This window comes from Parambassis ranga, unplaced genomic scaffold (genome assembly GCF_900634625.1).
Source record: "Parambassis ranga unplaced genomic scaffold, fParRan2.1 scaffold_21_arrow_ctg1, whole genome shotgun sequence".
NCBI lineage: Eukaryota > Metazoa > Chordata > Actinopteri > Ambassidae > Parambassis > Parambassis ranga.
Window position 1 is genome coordinate 2866484 of NW_021144767.1, and position 22457 is coordinate 2888940.

General features: G+C 43.0%; 1 protein-coding gene, 1 long non-coding RNA gene and 1 other non-coding gene across 3 annotated transcripts in view; 2 read left to right on the forward strand and 1 right to left on the reverse strand.

Annotated features, from left to right (window-relative positions):
* Positions 1-8701, reverse strand: part of LOC114429868 (NACHT, LRR and PYD domains-containing protein 12-like) — a gene marked incomplete at its 3' end in the record, with an annotated part of 9577 nt that extends 876 nt beyond the window's left edge. The window contains exons 1-6 of the mRNA XM_028398481.1: positions 8687-8701; positions 7148-7349; positions 5127-6927; positions 4864-5037; positions 4578-4751; positions 3711-3757 (exon numbers count right to left, since the gene is read on the reverse strand). Of these exons, the coding sequence (XP_028254282.1) occupies positions 3711-3757; positions 4578-4751; positions 4864-5037; positions 5127-6927; positions 7148-7349; positions 8687-8701 (2413 nt within the window). The remainder of the gene's footprint in view (positions 1-3710; positions 3758-4577; positions 4752-4863; positions 5038-5126; positions 6928-7147; positions 7350-8686) is intronic.
* Positions 8702-14736: 6035 nt separating this feature from the next.
* trnag-gcc (transfer RNA glycine (anticodon GCC)) lies at positions 14737-14807 on the forward strand. Its single transcript has one exon. It is a non-coding gene; the product is annotated as a tRNA-Gly (tRNA).
* Positions 14808-17901: 3094 nt separating this feature from the next.
* On the forward strand, positions 17902-22055 carry LOC114429840 (uncharacterized). The gene is made up of 3 exons (XR_003669958.1): positions 17902-17916; positions 21561-21599; positions 21909-22055. It is a non-coding gene; the product is annotated as an uncharacterized LOC114429840 (long non-coding RNA).
* The last annotated feature ends 402 nt before the right edge of the window (positions 22056-22457 follow it).

Below are 22457 nucleotides of genomic sequence, written 5' to 3' on the forward strand. Positions count from 1 at the left end.
ACTTATTCCGCTTCTGTATTATTCTCCTTCTTCTGGACACATTTTCAGCAGAACTAGTCCCACAGCTTTAATGTGAGCGACCTGAAACTTTTACAGGACGTCCGGCTGTACCGGGACACCTGTGCTATGACTTTTCTTTCCGTTCCGACGTACGGTTTTCACGTAAATCGCAAAAAACCAGTGGGCGAACGACATAGACGGTGAATGGGGAGAGAGAGAGAAAAAGGCAAAAGTCACAAAAACAGGAAGCCGAAAACTGAGGGAGCCGTTTCCATGGTAACCTCCACAGGTGCTCTGACTGACTTCTCTGATGACATCAGCACAGATGGCTGCTCCCATTAACAATGCATTGGGTTCATTCAAACCAATGTAACTTCACTGTATTGATCCATACAGAGGCAGACACACACACACACACATACACAACCATACAGAAACATACACAACTACACTCGCACACACACACACACACACACACAGATTTTCAAAATAAAAGCCTCCAAATCATTACAGACCTTACTAGGCCTGGTAAACTACACACAAGCCACCCAGAAATATGCAGACACACACTATACACACCTGTCAACACACAGACACACAAACATGGATTTTCAAAATAAAAGACCCTGCACAATAACAGGATATGGCTGACGTGTAGATTTTCAAAATAAAACACTTAAACATGTTTTAACATGCATTAGGGAGTGTCCCCAACCCACCCCCCCCCCCCACACACACACACACACTTACACAGACACACACTGATTTTCAAAATAAAAGCCTCTAATTCATTACACAGCTAACTAGCGCTAGCCACCCCTACAAATTATACATCAAATCGACCGGCTCGGTCAGGACTACTACCCTCTGAGGTTTGGTAGCGATCGGATAAACAGTGTTTGAAAAAATCCAGAAAAACTCCGATCGACCCTCCCCACAGGCATCAAATTACTGTCAAACTCTGAAGGCATGGTGTTTGGGCATGCTTTCACACAGAACCTTCATTCAAAATGTAAAATGTAGATAAACATTAGACCTCTGACATATTGAGTCCCCATGTCTGTGCCACTTTTTGTTTTGACAGGCAAGCCACTTAAGCTGACCTAACCCCCCTCATAGGAAATAATGGGAAACTGGTGAGATCCCTGACAAAACCCAGCTAACTTTGGAAGCCTATCAGTCTGGCATGCCTCTACACAGAATATTCATTTCAACTGCAAACTGCTCATAAGGAGTTGGACTTTATCATACTGAGTCCTCATGTTCATGTCTTTTACCAAACTTCATAAAATAGCAGCCAAAGTCACATCCACATCTTTAGGATTCCTCCATTCAGAATGAATGGAGAAGCTTGGGGCCTATTAAACCTTATATAAAACCAATCAGAAACACTGTAAAAGCATGAAATGTCATCAGTGGCATCTTTCACATCTGCCGGTGATCAGGAATGAGGTTTGGTGGTATATAATGGGGCGGACCGGCAGCAGAGTGTGGGTGAGCGCGCATTGGCCCACTCAAAATTTCTTGTGAAATTTTCTAGGTTATATATACAATAGTTATTTCTATTTTCTTTCCTGTTTGGTTCTTCTGTCCTTATGTTCCTTTCTTTGGTTGGGATTGTTGGTGCATTATCATTGAGGGTTTTTCCTGTAGAACAGACCAAAAGTCCAGTTCATATGTTCACTGGGCCGAAGCCTCTGTCATAAAATCAATAATGTCATAATATGCCACCAGTACTGTTGTCCACAGGATGAAATCACACGTTTAAAAATGATTATTATTTAGATATATTTAACATTTCACCACAAGATGGCAGCAAACATGGTCAAACTCTCACCACCCTGTTTGCCAGTGATCTGTGTTTTTTATTGCCCATTTCTAAAATGGCAAGTGTGAGTAAGAAAAGGAAGGTTGACAGCGAAGGCCGAAGTTTCAGGACAAGTGGAAATGGAAGAAGAATGTGAGGGCAAGACATCTTGCACATTGAAACCTGTGTTGGAGCCAGACCTGCCCCCTTTACTGCAGCTGAGAGCCCAGTCTCTTCCTTCTCATCAGAGGTCCCTCGTTAATCGCGGGGTTACGTTCCAAAAATAACCCGCAAAAGGTGAAATCCGTGAAGTGATGGGCTTTATTTTTTTCAGTTATTCTAGATGCTTTAAGGCTGTGAACTCCTCACTACACACTTTATACTCCTTTCTCTCCTGTTCAAACACTGTCAGAGTTCAAACCTTCATAAAAATAAGTCCAGTGTTACAGAATGAAACCAAAGCACAAAGCAAAATAAAAGGAAATATAATAACTGAAGATTAAACAATGGTTTGTGAAATGGAAGTTGTGGCGGCTGCACTAAGATGAATGATAAGTTAATGTGGTCTGTTCAGAGCTGTCAGTAAAAGCTTGTTTAACTGGTTTCGGCTGTCCCGCCTAACAAATGAAGAGATTGCTTCCAAAACGCGATAAATCCAGAAAAAAGTGTTTTCTTTCCAAAAAGGGTTTATATGGAACTTCTAGTTTATGTTTCAAACTGTAATATATCATCATGAGTTTGTAATAACATCAAAAAATCTGATCTATATTTTGATTTTAAACATTTATTAAACACCCAAAAAGCTATAAATCCATTTCATCACAAAACTCATTTTATGTATTTATATATGTATTTCTAATAATATTATTTCGCCAGCTGTCAGTTGATCCACATGACAAAAGTTTTTCTCTTTAGTATGTGAACAGGAAGTGGCCGGTATTTTCCCTCCAGCTGAGTTTCGGGATTCTGTATGGAAGGCTTCCACTTTTTTCCCATGGAAGAAAAGGACTGCTCCATGGATACTGTCAAAGTTATTCATTTCACACAGCTAAAACACTCATTTAAAAGACGACTGGACATACTTTCTATCTACTGACAGGGCTCCGCCATGACAGTTGGAAAGCTGCCCTGTGATTGGTTGAATGGAAATGCTGCATTGTGCTGAAAATCAGGGCGTTTGTAGCAGATTGGGAAAAAAGGGAAGAAGCGGTGCAGGGAAACATGGCGGATAACGTGTTTTGTTACTAATTGATTAAAAACTTTAAACAGAGACCCCGTGTGAAACTTATTTTGGTGGTAACTCGTTTTCTTAAACAGTGGCGTTTCTCGCCCTAACCCTAACCCTAATAATGCTGCTCACAGCTCAGTGTCTCAGTGTCTTCACTCTTCAGTCCATCAGTCCAGTCTGACCCTTTGGATGAGATTCTTTGTGTCTGAGTCCTGCCTGCTTTTGGACTGTGGAGCTGTTTCTTCCTGTGTTTGGACCTTTTCAACCCTTTGTGGTCTCTTATTGGATTTTGTCTTTTGTCTGCTTTGGTTGTCTCTGTTATGTCCCAGGCTGAGGGGAAACCCACACACAGCATGTCTGCACCTCCCCACTCGTCCCCACTCTCAGATCGGCAGCTACACAGGCTGGTTTCAGTGTTAGGCTGCAGTTCATGAACTCAGAGCTGAGCAGTGCCCAAACAAACACAGAGACACTACAACACACTAAAGCTCCCTAACAAGAGAAAAAAGGAAAACCAATGACAAAGCTGGAACCTAAAACTCCTGCTGGGGAGTAATAAACTCCAGTAAACACCAAAGAAATCCAACCGCCGAGGCTGCGCTACAACAGCTCTGATGGACTGATAGAACACTGACTCATGCACAATAACATGAGGAAAGACTGAGTCAAACTTACACTTCCTCGGCCCAGGTTTTAACCTCTGCTCTCCACCATGCTCCACCCTGCAGGAAGAAACACAGTCAGAATGATTTTCTAACCAACATGAGTCCAAACTGCTGATCAACATGAAGCAGAGTTCCTCAGTTTGTCAGAGACACACAAACAGACTGAAACTCATCTGTGTCGACTCCAGAAGAGTCTCTCCTGATCTGCTCTGTGTTTATTCATGTCCTCCATTCTGTGAAATATTGCTCTCTGTCAGTGCTTTACTGTAAAATCCTCTTCATGCAGCAACAGTGTAGGTTTGATCTCAGCATTGTGCATTTATCCAAAGCAGCAAACAAGCCACACTGTCTCTGACTGTTTGTTCCTTTCACTCTATATGCAAACACAAGCCTGGTTCACATGTGTCATGGATGGAAGAGTTTCTGACACACTTCAAATAAATACATTCACTCATGTCTGTGTGTAGTTTTTACAGTGATAATATTGTAGTGTCTCCCTGCTCTCTGTCTCTGACTGAAGGAACTCCTCCTTCTACCATTGTGTTGTTGTCTCCTCTGAAGCTTCACATATGGATTGTTTCAGGAACATTTGTTTGTGGAAATAATTCAGTGGTTCTTACAGCTGAGGACATTAATAAGTAGGGCATCATTTTGTATTTGATCTGACTGAAAATCAGTCTGTATGTATTTTGACATGAAGAACGTGTATAAAGAAAAGTGAAGTTAACATGATGGACACTTAATGATGGAGGAAGATGAACATCAGGGATCAGTGATTATTTCTTCTCTGCAGTTTCAGTCCATCCATCAACAGCTGTGGATATATGAGCTAAACTGACAGACTGAGGAGGACTCATGCTCTGTGGTCTCTGTGTACCTGAGAGTCTTCAGACTACAATCTGGACTGTTGAGTAAAGCAGACAGCAGCTCCACTCCTGAGTCTCCTGGATGATTGTAGCTCAGGTCCAGCTCTCTCAGATAGGAGGGGTTGGAGGTCAGAGCCGAGGCCAGAGAAGCACAGCCCTCCTGTGTGATCAGACAACCTGACAGACTGGAGGTACAAAACATGTCATGAACTCAAGAAGAAAGAAGGAAAATCCAACAGATCTTCAACATGAACATGAAGCAGAATTTAACTGATGATCAAAAAGCTGGATCCTGACCTGAGAGTCTCCAGTCTGCAGTCTGGACTCTCCAGTCCACGAGACAGCTGCTTCACTCCTGAATCCTGCAGGTCGTTATTATCCAGGTCCAGCTCTCTCAGACTAGAGGACTGGGAGCTGAGAACTGAGGACAGAGCTTCACAGCTTCTCTCTGAGAGGTTACAGCTGCTCAGTCTGAGAAAAAAAAGAATGAACACAAAGTCAATGTTTTATTGTTCATATAAAAATCAACCATGTTTGAAATGGTTCATAAATCCACCTACAGAACTTTGTTGGAGGCTTTGACCACTGGCAGCAGCCTCAGAAGAGCCTCCTCTGAAGCAGAGTATTTCTTCAGGTCAAACACCTCCAGACCTTCTGATGACAGTAAGATGAAGACCAGAGCTGACCACTGAGCAGGAGACAGTTTATTTGTGGAGAGACGTCCTGATCTCAGGGTCTGTTGGATCTCCTCCACTAGAGAACGATCATTCAGTTCATTCAGACAGTGGAACAGATTGATGCTTCTCTCTGCAGACACATTCTCACTGATCTTCTCCTTGATGTACTGGACTGTTTCCTGATTGGTCTGTGAGCTACTTCCTGTCTGTGTCAGCAGGCCCCGTAGAAGAGTCTGATTGGTCTCCAGTGAAAGACCCAGGAGGAAGCGGAGGAACAAGTCCAGGTGTCCATTTGGACTCTGTAAGGACTTGTCCACAGCACTCTGGTGGAGGTGTTTTAGTTCAGGTTTGTTTCTAAAGACTTTAAACCACAGAGATGTTGTTTGTTGTTGTTCCAGCAGGTTGACAGCAGAGCTGATGAAGGTCAGATGGACATGAAGAGCAGCCAGAAACTCCTGAACACTCAGATGGATGAAGCAGAACACCTTGTCCTGGTACAGGCCTCTCTCCTCTTTAAAGACCTGTGTGAACACTCCTGAGTACACTGAGGCTGCTCTGATATCGATGCCACACTCTGTCAGGTCTGACTCATAGAAGATCAGGTTTCCTTTCTGCAGCTGATCAAAAGCCAGTTTTCCCAGAGACTGGATCATCTCCCTGCTCTCTGGACTCCACTGTGGATCTGTTTCAGCTCCTCCATCATACTTGATCATCTTCACTTTGGTCTGAACCACCAGGAAGTGGATGTACATCTCAGTCAGGGTCTTGGGCAGCTCTGCTCCCTCTCTGGTTTCCAACATGTTCTCCAGAACTGTAGCAGTGATCCAGCAGAAGACTGGGATGTGGCACATGATGTGGAGGCTTCGTGATGTCTTGATGTGGGAGATGATCCTGCTGGCCTGCTCCTCCTCTCTGAACCTCTTCCTGAAGTACTCCTCCTTCTGTGGGTCAGTGAACCCTCTGACCTCTGTCACCACGTCCACACAGTCAGGAGGGATCTGATTGGCTGCTGCAGGTCGTGTGGTGATCCAGAGGCGAGCAGAGGGAAGCAGCTTCCCCCTGATGAGGTTTGTCAGCAGCACATCCACTGAGGTGGACTCTGTGACATCAGTCAGGGTCTCATTGTTCTGGAAGTCCAGAGGAAGTCGACACTCATCCAGACCATCAAAGATGAAGACCACCTGGAGGTGCTGAAAGCTGCAGATTCCTGCTTCTTTGGTTTCAGTGAAGAAGTGATGAACAAGTTCCACCAAGCTGAACTTTCTCTCTTTCAGCACATTCAGCTCTCTGAAAGTGAATGGAAATGTGAACTGGATGTCCTGGTTGGCTTTGTCTTCGGCCCAGTCCAGAGAGAACTTCTGTGTTAGGACGGTTTTCCCGATGCCAGCCACTCCCTTTGTCATCACTGTTGTGATTGGTTCCTGTCTTCCAGGTGAGCCTTTAAAGATGCCTTCTGGTCTGATGCTTGTTTCTGGTCTGTGTGCTTTCCTGGATGCTGCTTCAATCTGTCTGACCTCATGTTCCTCATTGACCTCTGCAGTCCCCCCCTCTGTGATGTAGAGCTCTGTGTAGATCTGGTTCAGAAGGGTCGGCTCTCCTGCTTTAGCGATCCCCTCAAACACACACTGGAACTTCTTCCTCAGGTTAGACTTGAGTTTACGTCCACACTCTGCAGCAGGAGTTCCTGAACAAACAATAAATGTCATTAATAAGTGAACGCTACAATAAATGTGTCAAATAAATATTTTCTGTCTCCATGAAATCTGTTCATCAGTTGTAGACAAACAGTTTGTGTTTTCAGTCAGAAGAGTTCACAGATGTCTGCATCATATTAACAGCAGAGTGTGTAAATGTAAACTTCATTTCCTCTTTCCATCATGTTAAAGCTCTTCAAATCCTCTTACTGCTCTGCAGACGCTCAGCCAGCTCCTCCTGCTTCATCCTCCTCAGGAAGTGCACTGTGATCTGCACTAATGACTCTCTGCTGCTCCTCTGCTCTTCATCCTCCTCATCCTCCCTCTGACTCTCTGAGCATTCTGGGTAATCTGGACTCAGGAGCTTCTGGATCTTCTTCAGCTCATCCTTCACAAACCTGACAATGTTCTCCTCCAGCAGCTGGAACAGAACAACAGAGTATAAACTCTCAGACTTTGAGGAGCAGAATAACAGTTTAGTGTTTCATGATATTACAGCTTATGTTCATACATGTATTACTTGAATCTACAACATTAGATATGAAGTGTTGTGTATGCACAGCTGCTGTAGTTATAAGTATTACTACCACAGTTCTGTCTCTGTGAATGCTTGCTCAGGGGTCAGGCTCTGGGTCTCTGTAGAGCACCAGGACTGTTGTGTTGTAGTTAGAATCTGTTTCACTCACCATAAATATGGCGTCCTGAGCAGGAGTCTGAACACTGGGTTGCTGCAGTCTGTGACAGAAACATCAGCATTTAACAACACAATCACTTCACTAAGTGTTTTGAACAGATACACAACAGTCAACAGACTGGTGACAAACAAGCATTGTTGTATTAAAAAATGAAAACTATCCCAACTCCACACATCCAGCTCATGTTGAACCTGTTGCTGCTGCTTTAATGACTGAAGCACAGCTTTAAGAGTTCCATTCCACTTCCACTGTCATCATATGTTCACATTGATTTAGACCAGGGGGGTTCAATTAAAGTCCCTGAGGTCCAGCTGTTCACATTTCCTCCAAGTCAAAGGTCTGAACTGATGTCTAGCTTGTGTCTTATTAGCTTCCCCTATGTCCACATGTTCATATGTTTCAGTAATATCTATTGTCAGTTTTCAATGCAGGAAATGTTTACCTGGGGCACAGCTAGCTCTGTTACCATGAGTAAAAGTAGTCCCAGGCAAATACATTGAAGGCCTTTATTTCAGATGAAAGAAACTGAAACCTCAGACTGAAATAAATACAAAGTGCAACAGTCAATAGACTGGTGAAGAAAATTAATTAATACACAAAATGTGTGTATTAAAAATGAAAACTATCCTGACTCCACACTGTTCAGCTGCATCCAGCAGGTTTGTAATTTGTTCTTCTTCACATATTCTGCTTTAATGGCTGCCAGCACAGCTGTAAGAGTTCAGTTAAATCTTCCACTCACCATGTTTCTCTTTCTTTAACATTAAGCGATGTGCAGCAGGATGGGTTTGTAATGAATCGCAGTCAGACAATGATGCAGTGTCATGATATAGAGTCTATATCATGTGTTATGACTAAGTCATATTTTGTGTGTGTGAGTGTTCTCCCTCCCCGCCAACAGGGGGGAGAATACTATTGGTTCTACAGCTGGATGACATGGAGCTCGAGGATTGGAGGACACAGATGGGCTCTGAATTTAAAAACCCTCCACATCAGCCACCCGATGCTCTTGCCCTCCTCTCCACATCTCGAGAAGACTGCACTCGATTTTTACTTGTATATTGGACATTAGACTGTGAATATTAATTTATGTAATTTAGACTCGTCGTTTGATTTTGGCTTTACCTAGAGTAATTGAATTTAAGTTATTATTACATACCAGGCACATTTGAGTAGGGGTGAGAAGCCGTTTTTGTTTATTCGTTTTCTCCTGTTTTTTGTTAGGAAGTCAGAGAAGTCACCTGTATTTTTGTTTGAATCTCTTTTCTTTTGTTCAGGAAAGACAGGAGCTGAGAACCTTAGTTGTTTTGTTTGTTATTTTGGCATTGCTCACCCTGAAGGTTTCTGTTGTCTCGGTTCGTTTATAAATACATTTATATAAATTCCATTCGTCGTTGATATTTTTTCATATCTACCTTGGGAGTCGGAACAGGAGGAAGAGTCACTTTATGCTACAACTAGGTTTCCCCTAGGCCGGTTGTAACATAAATTGGGGGCTCGTCGATTCTTTTGAAAGCGTGTTGGTAAGTAAAACGTTTGTTATCGGTAAGTTAAATTTGGCTCGTTCGTGTTTTGATTCGTGTCAGTAAGTAATTGGCAATTCGTCGTTTTTTTTGGAATATTGTATTTTTCATATTACTCTGCATAATACTGGTTGACAGTTTTGCTCTGAATATGAAGTTTGATCTAGAGTATTTTGTGAAGAATCCTACAGTCCAGCAGTTGGACAAGTGTAGGAAGGTGGATTTATTAATGATTGCTGCACGTTTTCAGGTCAGAGTGCCTCAAAACGTTAAAAAGGAGGAACTGAAAGAGCTTTTGCAGGAAAAGCTAGTGGAGGAAGGTCTGTGTGTGTCTGTGCCCTCTGTAGAGGAGGCGGCGAAAGCTGACGTGAGCTCCCGTGACACGGTGCGGCCCAGCCCAACCGCTCCCTCTGGTCCGTCTGTTACGCCTGCTATGACGGCAGAGGAGATGCAGCTAACTCTCAGAATAAAAGAAATTGATTTGAGAAATCGTGAGTTAGAGGTGGAGGCCATGCACCTGAAGGTGAGGGCCTTAGAGCTAGAGCGTCTCCCCTCTGCGACTCCACACCCATCTGCCTCACGACAGGTTCCTCATTCTCCTCGTGACACATTTGATGTGAGCAAGCACATTGCTTTAGTGCCACCATTCAGAGAGTCTGAGGTGGATTGCTATTTTAGTGCCTTTGAAAGAATCGCAACCACTCTGAATTGGCCGGTTGTAACACATGACACTGCAGACCTTTGTTATTTCCTTTACTTAAAGCCTTCAGAAACCACCATGAGATGATAACATGACAACATAAATACATACTGATACTTTCTATTATACATCTACAAACACAGACCTGCTTATGGGTCTTTTACAGAGCCAAGCAGACCCACATGATCATTGAAGAACTCTGCTAAGTTACAGAAACAGGACTTAAAGTGGTATCAACATTTTTGAAATGTTCACTTTTCATGGACACAGAGCTGGATCAGTGTCCATGATGGCCACTACAAGAGACTGAAAAACTGTTATCACACAATTTATTTGATCACAATTTGACCAAATTCAACCAAAAACACCGAAGAACAGAAGCCACCTTAAAGTTCTGCACAGGCTGTGTTCAAGTCAGAATAATCAGCAGTGTGAGGTACGTGCAAAAATCCAAACCAGGACCCTGGGAATCTGAGGAGGAGGAGACTAGCTCCTAGCTACATATAGGCTGACAGCTACAGTCGTTTTGGGAAGTTGGTCAAACTTTCTATATTTCTGCATAAATATGACCCGAAACACGATCAATGCTGAATTCTGCAGGCCGACAAATAAACTTTACTGTTGGACTGCATGTGGTTCAGACGAGTCCAGATGGAGATGAAGAGTGAAGGTGTCATGCTGCATGCTGTGTGTCAGTCATGATGTCAGTTTTAGCTACGGTCTGCTAACATGAATCTATTAATGACAGACTGATTCCCATTGAACTGAAGTATGGATCCTTTACTCGCTGTCTTTGTTTTAAGAGTTCAAATACACAGTATTGCTGTATTAGCCTAATGTACTAGCGGAGCATCGTCTGTTAGTATAATATTTACATACAGTGTATGAATCTATCATTTATTTAAATGTTTTATTACTGAAATGTCTTTCCATACTTTGTTTCAGTGGGCTGCCTTTCTAGTACAGTGAGGCAGATGTTTAAGTCATGTTTATGCAGACATATAGAAGATTTTAAATGATTCATACACTTTGAAGCAGCACTGTAAATATGCATTACTCTGTGCTACAGATGCTCCAAACCATCAACCACCTGCAGAGCAAACAGACACATACAACCCCAAGAGTCCAGCAGAGCTCATCACAGCATGGAGACACTTCCAGAGTGATTCTTACCTTTGACCCTCAGATGGCTGATCAGCTTTGAATTCAATGGGCTTACCCATCGACCGATCACTTTTCATGGACACACAGCTGGGTCCAGGTCCAGCAGAGTCTGCTCTCACATCCTGGATCCTGAGAGAATCACAAACACTGACTCTGAGCTTCTTCTGGAAAAATGATGCTGAACATCATGTTACACTTTAAATGTTTAATAATGATGGAAACAAACTGCAGCTGTGACATTAACTCTGACCTTTGACCCTCAGATGGATCAACAGCTTTGAAATAAATGGGATAATCCTTTGACTGATCACTCTTCATGGACACACAGCTGGCAGGTCCAGGTCCAGGCCCAGGTCCAGGTCCAGGTCCAGGTCCAGCAGAGTGTGCAGTGTGCTGCTGCTTTGTTCTTGAACACACAGATGTGTGAATAATGTGAGTGTGAGCTCTGACATGGAGAAGAGTCATGGACAGTCAGAGACGGTCCTCTTACCTCTGAGCTTTGGTCCGGCTCTCATGGTCCCCACACAGAGGGCTTTTAGAGGGAGGGACTCCCTCCTCTCTGTCCTCACACTGACTCATAGCAGAGCTCACACCTTCACACAAACACAGCAACATGACACAGAAACACACAGTCAGCATGTTGTTATTGATCCTTCATGTAGATGCTAACAGGCTAATCATGCTGTTAGCTTAGCATCAGAGCCTCAGACCAGGTTTGGTTCTCAGGCTTTTATTTTGGTGAGTCTGTAAACACACCAACATCTCTGATGCTGTTATTATTGATGTCACATGCTGTAAGTGGAACAGTGCACACACACATTCAGTGTTTGCTTCAGAATTCTGTCACTTCTCTCCATGTGTGAACATGTGAATAAATGAACATGTGTTCATGTGTGTTTCTGTCACAGTGTGAACAGACTGAGTGAAGCACTGAGACCTTCCTCTGTAACAGTCTGTGGACTGTTTTCTATAGAAAGGACAAACACATGAGCAGCTACTGTCTGAGCTCTGAGGACTGACACACTTCTCCTCATGGCAAATATTAGATTCACATATTTATGAAGCCTTGAAGAGAAAATGTTTCTTCTGATGAGTTTCAATCATCGATATGAATTCATGAAAAATAAAACATGACAAATTTATAAATGTTTTAGTTTTAGTCATAAGAATCATCTGAACTCAATTCAACCAGATGCACCTGAACGCACCATGAACTTTAAACCAACCAAACTTACGTAACGTGGCGCGCGGCTGTTGCGCAGCACAGGCGCGTCAAACCGGAAACAGACTGATCTGATAAAGTCAGAATAAAGCGACCTTTTCTCCGCTTGAAGCTTTGAACGAGTCGATCTGAGTTTCAGAGCAAATGAAGCTGCTGAACTTTACAGAGAGAACGATCAACAGAGACGCTTGTTGTTGGTTCCGCGTTTCAGGGACTTACTACAATAAAGATCCATCAGTTACAGGCAGTAAAGATCAATGAGGTGATCACACTGATGATTGATCAGATATCGACAGACTCACCTGCTGAATCAGTCCTGACTTCCAGAAGTTTCCACCTTCGTGTGTGGAGCTGCTGGTTCTGCTGCAGTCTGTCTGACAGGAGCTCAAAAACCAAAGTTAGTCCACAGAAGCCACGCCTTTAAACCAGGACACGTGATTTAAAACATTAAAACATTTTAAGCCATGCCTTTAAAATCACATCTGGTTAAAGTTTATCAACTTTAACTTTAAGAACTGCAACAAAATAATGTGTTAAAATCTGTTGTGTAGCAACCAGCAGTAATTGAAATGGCCATGTTCAACAACCAATAGTGAAAGAGATCGGCCTGGTAAGGGGATCGAACCGGCGACCTTGGAGTTCTTAGCGCCACGCTCGAACCAGCTGAGTGACGAACTTCAGTCCTAATAAAAACATTCCCCGACCGGGACAACAGACCTCTCAGGTCATCTGTCTGAATGTGTTTGGATGACAGCAGGGGGCCAAGTTGTTGTTTCACACTCTGAAACTCTTCAGTAAGATGTTCAGATCAGTGGGTCCAGGCTTCGCACTTCCTCCATGTTTCAGTACATTCATATCAGAACATACAAAGACTGCGTGAGCCTCGTTTCTATGAAGTGAAAGTGCACAGAGCCCTTTGCCCACAGATCACTCACTTTTTATGTCAGGGTAAAGTTACCGCTGTTGGCTCATGTGCGTCATTACGCACAGCGCTCTGTCACTGTGCAGACTTTGTTGAGTCCCCTGTTGTGTGACGCCGCAGGAAGGAACAACGATCACATGACGTCAGAAGGCGGCCGCAGGTTATCATGACTGTAAACAGTCACATGATGAAACAACAGAGTGCTGAGGCTGCAGCTCTGAAGTGTGGAGCTGAACTAGAGCTTCTGTTATTCAGCAGTGATCTGCTCATTAACGGTCTGCTGCTCCATGTACAGCAGCCTCCCTGTTGTTGCTCTGTCTGTGTCTGTTTACATGATAACAGCTGTGACACAAACAGAACAGTGATGGACTTTATTCAACCTGCTCAGCGAGAGAAGCAGCGAGCAGCTCTGATAGAAGTCTGTCTGCACCATCATCAGGGTCTGATGCTGCTGCAACAGCCGGACTCTGGGACAAAGTGACGTCAGCAGATGTCGGGTTGTCCTCTGAGTCTCTGAAGCAACATGCGGCTCAGCTGGAAAACAGCTTCTGATGGAGCTCTGATAGTCTGACTTCATCTCTGAGAGGAAGAAGAGGGAGAAGCCGCTGCGCAGCGCGCGGACTCTCTCCAGCAGCAAAGTGCAGAGATCATCAGAGCTCCACATGAGCTGAACATGAAGAGACACAGTCCGCTAGCAGCTCCTTCACTGTCGGCCTGCAGCGCTGCTCCCACACTCATCTTGACTCTTTCATCCACACACAGAAAACACGAGCGGAATGGTTGTGCTTCTCGATGTGGAGAAGAACCCGCGTCAAGAGCCCAGAGCCCCCACTCAGAGAGCTCATCCTCACTGCCCGTTCAAACAGGAGCTCTGTGATCATGCTGCTGCACACTGCACAGCTCCACCTGGTTCACTGGGGTTTGTTTTGTTAGTGTTAGTTCATGTGTTTACTTATATACTAAAGCAGTGATAAACCTATATTTACTAAACATATAAACCTATAGAAACAATACATTAATATTTTCAAGACTGACTTTATTAATCCCTGTGGTTAATTTATTTATTTATTGTAAAAAAAAGGGTTTTCATAGTTTCCTTTTAGGGTTTCCTCGGTGTCAGTTTGATATTACATCCTTGAACCAACCAAGATAAAAAAAGAAGATTTTGCGCAGTTTTTGTAACAGTATCAATTAGTCCATCTGCTGCTTAAATAAAATAATGTGTCATGTGACTTTACTTATGCAACATGTATGATAATGTTCTGTCTCCTCTCATTTCCAGACGTGCAGCCAAAAACATGTGCAGTGATGATATGTGACGGTATCATCATGGTCTCAGAGAGAAGAGCTGAGTGTGTCTGTTCTGATCTGTGGATGCTTGTGTCTCTTCTCCCCTGTAGTTTCCTGCTGGTTGCTCCGTCACACGCCCTCTGCTGGTGAGCCGCGTCATTACACACAACCGCTCATGTAATGAGGTGAATTTATAACTTTTGACTTTATATGGAGGAGGGATTGATTTTGGAATGAGGAGGCTGCAACCTGCGATGGCACCACTAGGTGTCAGCGTTTCACAGCATTGGTGGTTCAGTGGTAGAATTCTCGCCTGCCACGCGGGAGGCCCGGGTTCGATTCCCGGCCAATGCAATGACCCTTTTAACTGAGGAACATGTGAGGGGACATATATTCACCGTCACATCTATGCTGTTGTTCAGTAAGCTGTTTTTATATGTGTTAACAGACCTATCTGACTTCTGTTAACATCACTGTGACACACACACAGAGGCACTACACTTCACAGACGAGCTTCAGTGGTACAGTGCACATCACATTTGAAACAAGAGCACTTACCATCACTGGTAGTGAAGGTGTCACAGGAAGAATTACTGTGATGTTTTACCTTTAGAGCCTTTTTATAGAACACATTCATTTGATTTAAATTAAGAGTGTTTGTTGGTGCAGTAGCCAGCATGAGCACTGTAGATGTCTTTATTTAAAGAAGAAAAAGAGCAGTTGATCTGTCCTTAACAGAGGAGGTGGCCTCAGACATCATCTTTGTAGTCGTTAGCCAGTCATTAGAAACAGCAGACTCAGACCATGTTTCACCTCTTTCTGAGCCTCGTTAGTGCAGTAGGCAGCGAGTCAGTCTCATCATCTGAAGATTGTGACTGTAACTCTCACAAGGGGCACTTGTTTTAGAGCCAGAATACAGATTACAAAGAGCACACTGTATGTTTACATGTCATCCAGGTCATGTTCATAGAGACCACTGAAGCAAGGCGTCTGGACTTGTAGAGTTTTCTTGAAGACGTTTCTCTGCTCCTCCAAGCAGCTTCATCAGTTCTACCTGTTGGTGGGAAACATGGTTTATATGTGTTGAGGACCTCAGTGGGTGGGTCTGGGTCAAACAAACAATAGCACTAAATGTTTCCATACTTACCTGTGTTGGTCTGGCTGACTGAGTCTGCTGTTTCTAATGACTGGCTAACGACTACAAAGATGATGTCTGAGGCCACCTCCTCTGTTAAGGACAGAGGTTTGCACGTACTCACAGCAAGAACACAGGGCTGTCAACCAGTCCCCTCCAGCAGTCTCATAGTCGTTAGCCAGTTGCTATCTGTTAGCTTTGCATTGTTGAGGACAAGACGGCAAGTGACTGAAGATAAGCATCCATATTAATGGAGGTCCACATGTCTGAAGTCAGACTCCCTCCCTCCACCCTCCGCAGTTGAGCCTCGGCCTCCTTCTCATATTTGTCATCCACCATCTTCTTTAGAGCCTTTCTAGAAGGCAGGCTGGATGTGGGGTCTGGCTTTCCCACAGACTCTTTAAAGCCCTGATCAGCCACTATAGAGAAAGACTGGGGGGCTTTCACCACCACATGAACAAGAGCCTCATCAGCTGTTCTGCTCCACTGACACAGAGATAAATACACTGTCATGTGACATTACATTACTGTCATGTGTTGAACCATTGTGTAACAGAATGTGTACTCCCACTTTGGAGAACTGGAGAACATTGGATCAACTGCTCCCATCATCAAGTCATAAACAGAAATGTAATGCAATATGAATGAGACAGTTGGTCCAGACCTAGCATCCAAAATCCCTGATCATGTAACAGAGCTAAATATCAGAACCATCAATAGTAACTGAATCTCTCTGTCTGCAGTTAGTGAGCAAGAAGTGATCAATACTGCCAACACATAAAAAGAACTTCTCCACAGACTGTCCTGCTATTGATATGTATATATCAGTAAAAAGCTGATTAATAACATGACAACAGCCTTAACACACATCTGGAACCTGTCACTTCAAAGCATCTGTGTCCCAATGGACATGAAAAGTTGCAGCACTGTTCAAAAATGGAAACAAACAGAACTTCACACACTACAGACCAGCCTCACTGCTGCCTCACTTCTCTAAAGTCCTTGAAACACTGTTTAATGATCGCTTAGAAACATTTATTGAAGAACATCAGTTATTAAATAACTGATTTAACTGACAGAGTACAATATGTGGAGATGGCAGTTTTCTTCTAGGTGACTTAGCATTGCTTGTGGTGACCACCAGGGGTCAGTATTAGGCCCTAAAATATTCAACTTGTACATTAATGATGTATTCAATGTATCTAAATGATTAACATGCATATTATTTGCAGAGGACACTGATATATTTCACTATAATAACCTTATAAACACTGTAAATAATGAAATGGATGGATCAGCCCTACACACTACAGTGTAGACTAGCTGCACCACCTGCTAAACACAAAGGTTGTAGGTCTGGTCTTAAAGGTGGAGGTGGTTTCTGCCTCTTTAATCCAGATTTACACCTGGTTCCAGAGTGAGGGCTCCTGGTGATTAAAGGCTTCCCTACAGGGATTCATAAAGTACCGTATTTTCCGGACTATAAGTCCCACTTGTTTTCATCCTTTGGCTGGGGGTGCGACTTATACTCAGATGCGACTTATTTATATATTAAAATATAGAATTAGTCAGCCTGTGTCCTGACGTCTCATCACAGATGTGATGGCAGCTGTTCTGTCCCTCTCCTGACGTTCTCTAGCTTGTCCACACTTTGAGCTCTGAGCATTCATGGAACGTGTGCTTGCAGCTGAGCCTCAGACCTCACCTGGCAACAAGGAATTCAATTTTCTGATTGGTCGATAGGTCGCTAAGTCCAGACAGCTATATGAGCACCAGATCCAGAAAATATGGTCAATCTTTCAGTCAGTCTGGTTCTGACATCACTCCGGCCACATTGCAGAGGTGGAGCTGCTCTGCTCATGATGTCACTGCTGCTGTAAAAACACAGACACAGACATAAGAAGTGCACAAAGTGTTTTGCAGTCATGTAGCATGTGATGCAAAGCTGACAGATGAAAGTCATGTCTGAAGCAGCACAGTGCATTTCCATCTGCTCAACACAACAACACAGGTCAGAGTCACACTGTAACTGATGCTTCACAACAAGTTGTGTAACTTCTGGTGTTTTTCTTTACAATCAGCCCTCAGGTCTCATGATCAGTGAAATATGAAGGAAGTGTCAGAACCGGTCTGACAGCTGGGTGACTCTGCACTCAGACCTGTTCTATCCACTGTTAACCCATTCATGTCAGTTCTGTGTCAGGTGTCCTGTTTTCAAGGCGTGGTTTCTCTGGAGTTACTTCTTGTTCATTTCCTGACAGACAGCAGCAGATGAGCAGCTCCACACATGAAGCTGGAAACTTCTGGAAGTCAGAGCTGACTCAGCAGGTGAGAATCTGTCAATATCTGATCAGTGATCAGTTTGACCACCTCATTGATTTTACTGCAGTGTAACTGATTGATCTTTATTGTTGTTTAACTGAAACGTCTGTTCTACAATCGCTCCCTCTCTGAAACTCAGAACAAGTTGTCTAAAACCACTTTAAATAGAAAATGTTGGTTTATGCTGAGTTTATCAGATCAGTGTGTTTTTTACTTGTAGTTGAACAAACTCTCAGGTCACATGATCAGTGAGAAATGCAGGGAGTGTCAGAACCAGTCCGACTGGATGACTTTCTGTGATGTTTGTTTTCACTGACCTGCACAGTTTAAAAAATCCTGAATGTAAATCTTCTTTGTTGTGTGTTAGCAGATTTGTTTTAGGAAACTCACCAAAGAAAATGCATTGTAAGCTAAATGACCGTTGCCACATTCTCCCCCCAAAAAAGTCCTCCACAAACATAATAAATGTCTAATCCTAATATTTTTAGTCTTGAATAAACACAGACATGTTGGCCTATCTGAACCAAGCGTTTATTGCCCTCAAATTGTCACGACCTGGTGTTTGTTTATGGTTTTGTTTTCCTGGTTTTGGGTTTTTAGTTTAATCTGTGTTTAGTTATTTTCCTGTAGTCCTGGTGTTTTGTTTCTCTGGGTTTGTGTTTAGTTCTTGTCTTGTCTTGTGCTTCCTGTTTTACTTTGGTAGTCCTGCCCCCCCCGTGCATTGTCTTGAGTTTTACTTCCTGTGGTTTCCCTCCTTGTGTGATCACCTGCCCTCATGTGTGTCACCTGTGTCCCGTTGTCTTCCCTGGTCCCTTTGTATATAGTCTGTGTCTTCCCCTTTGTCCTTGCTAGTTCGTCTTGTCCGGTGTAGGGTTTGTTTCTGTCCTTGTCTCGTCCATGCCATGCCTTGATCCTCGCCTACCATGCCATGTACTTCTGCCTGACCTCAGGGTGCTCCAGGTAGTTGCTTTGTTCTTATGTTTTTGTTCCTGCCTTTTTACGCCCTGTGCCTGTTTTCCTTTATGTAGTTTTACCACGCTGAGTGTGATTGTTGGTTTTTGTGTTGTTTTGCCTTCCTGGCTTTGAATAAGGAGCTTTTTGTTAGCTGTAACCGCTCTGTGCCTCTGCAATTGTGTCCTCCCCCTGACGAACCCTGACACAAATATGACTGATTATTGCAAATTTACAGAAGAAAGACAGGAATTTTTATTACTCGTGATTTTTTTACTTTTATGTTCTTTATATTCTAATTCACCAAATATTTATAATATAGCAAAACAACTGTAAGAGTGTCAATTGGTGAAGTCTCAGCTTTCATATGACACCTTGTTTGTGTGACTTAAAGTATCACAGAGCTAGCAATAAGAATGTGGCAAGTGTGTCGACTTTGATATGAGAATTTTATTTTGATGAGTGATGATTGATTTGCATGGTGTTGAAGTTATGTTTGATGTGTGTAAAGATGGCTTATATGTGCTTGTAGTAGAGTTTCCAATGTTTAATTTGATATGCAATGTGATTATTGTTTACATGGTTAGTACAGTGTTATATGGCTTTTATTCTTTGGGTGCATGAAAAAGCCCCCAAATTTGGGTCCCTTGGGGTAGATAGGGTTAAAGTCGTGGTTTCTCTGGAGTTACTTCTTGTTCATTTCCTGACAGACAGCAGCAGATGAGATGTTATACAATTGCTCCCTCTCTCAAACTCAGATTATATATCCACACATAGTGACAGGTAATTAGTGCATTCTAGTGGTACACATGCGTAATTACAACTGATCCTCACAAATCCATTCGTTCTCTAGTAACCCGCTTTGTCCTGCAGTGCAGGCTCACAGGGGGCTGGAGCCCATCTCATCACAAATCCTTCCAGAGAAATCTACCTGACGTGTGGATGACACTGCACTCATATCTGTTTGATCTACTGTTAACCCATTCACATCTTCAGTCCAATTATCTGAACTCTACAGTATTTTGGACAGGCTATGAACCAACTGAAAGACTTTACAGTGTGTTATTAATATACACACAGACATACAGTATGTGATGTCAAATATCCCCTTCAGTCTGTACATGAGAACCTGGGGGTGACCTTAAGGTGTTACATGTGAGGTTAAAAACGTGAGGTCAGTCCTGATCTGGTCCTTTTGGGATGAAATGAAATAAATGATTAAACATTCCAGTCATTAAGTCACAGCATCTGCTCACGTAAACAGCTGCAGCCATTTGAAATCATTTCAGTTATTTTTTGTACACACAGCACCCCATGTTGACAGGAAACATTTCTGCAGATTAAAAAACAAAAAGTGAAATATGATTCAGATGGTTCTAACCTTCAGTCCAGCTGTGTTTGATGATGCTGATTGGACTTGATGAGGACAGACACACACCTGTCTGTATAAGACTTACAGCTCACAGTGCATGTTAGAGCACATGAGGAGCATGAGGTCAAAGGTCAAACTGACTCTGACTGTCTGTGGGACCCTTTGTATTTTTCATCAACAGAAAAATGATCCAACCAATTATTGTTTTAAACTGAGACTCACTGGCCCTGGCTCATTGACTGTGATGAACATATGTCTGAACACATTTTCATTGACCCACACACACACTATTATATACAGGATGTTTGGGTCTACTGGACCCAGGCATATAAAAGTGTGAAAAGTGCAGTGTTGTACCCTCATACCTGGGCCTGCTGTTTGACAGTCCCAGGTAGTGAAAGTGATCTCAGGGAGTTGTTGGATCAAATAAATGTAATTATGTGCAGTTTCATTAACATTTGTGTGTTTGGTTTAAAACCTAAACTTAAAATGTAAACTTGTTGAAGCAACACAAACCAACTAAGTCAATTCAACACAACATTGTTGAGTAAACTGAACGATCACCAACCTGATACCTACACCTGACACCAGGTGGCAGCACTTGGCTGTGTGACATGCACAGTTCCCCTTTGATGAAGTTGTCCAATTTACTTAATATAGTTATGTCAACAAGTTCCACAGAACTTAGTTGTGTTCAATCGAAATAACTAAATTATGTGAAGCTAACAAGACTGTGTTAAGTCGTTTCAACATAATCTGACATTTATTACACTGACACACCTAACACCAACTAAACAGCTCACATTTCTACACTGAAATAAATGTGGGTTGATATTTCCTTAAAGAGCTTGTCACGTTTTGCACTCAGAAAGTGCCTGTAATCTTTATTCAGGAGTTTGAATTAATGAGTAAACATTAAATTAGTACATGTTAATTAGTTCCTAAAATATGGACTTGAATTGTGCCTTTATTATGAGAATAAATATATAAATATTTATTTTCAAATGTATTTCTGTAGATTATTTATTGTGATACTATATTTGAAAGATGTCAGCAAGAAAAACACACGAGGAGCAGGAAACAACAGGACACAGGTGAGACACATTAGGGCCAGCAGGTGATCAGCAGAGGAGACACAAGGAAGTGAAGACACCTGAAACGAGAGGCATGTTAGAACTACATGAAGCTGCTTGGAGGAGCAGTGAACCCTCTTCAGACAACTCTATAACTCTGCAGGTTCTACACTTGTTCACAGCTACTTCACTTGCAGCTAGTTCAAACTTTGAAGGTCCAGCCACTGTCACTGACGGTGTCTCCTCTGTTTCAGCTGAAGACACAGCTGGACTGATGGCAAAGCCCGCTGACTGTGAGTACAGTCTTCTCTCTGTACACCACACACACCTCAGTGCGAGTATTTGGGTTTTACTGACCTTACCTTTGACCTCTCTGACCTCACAAAGAGGGCAGAGTCCAAAGGTCAGCACCAGTTCCTCTTGAACACACCATAAACCAGCTGATAGACTGATGATCTTTATTCTTTGATTGATCCCAAACTGGGAAATGTCAGGCACTCAGCGTTCTATACACCCTGAAGCCCATCAGTCCTCACAGGACAGAGGGCAGGGGTTCCTGAACGCACCACAGAGGTCATCATCTTTCTCTGCTCTCCTCTCAGACACGCACTTTGTGGATAAACACAGAGCCGACCTGATCCAGAGAATCAGCAACATCGACCCCATCCTGGACCAGCTCTTGGGCTCGGTCATCCAGCAGGAAGCATATGATCGGATCAGAGCTCAGCCCACCAGCCAGGACAAGGTCAGGGAGCTCTACACGTTCCTGCAAGCTGGAACAGAGCCCAAAGATAAATTCTACCACATCCTCCAGACGCACGAGCAGCTGCTCATCGATGACCTCAATAAGAGGTAAGCTCTGTGAGGACACCCAGGCCTGAACACCAATGTTATCATGAGGGAACAATATATATTCTATATTTTACTCGTGTTACCTTTACTTTTCCCTTCGTTTACATATAAACAGAGTTTTTGGCTCTGAAAGATCTTGAACCCAGGGATCCACATAAAGAAAAGAGACCCGGCCTGTATAGGCCAAAATAGGGTTACAATAATATTCTCATAACAGAATATGTCTTTACATATAGATAAGGACATATAAACACATGTATACACAACCATGTACCATGTAAAACATGGCCTCTCAATGA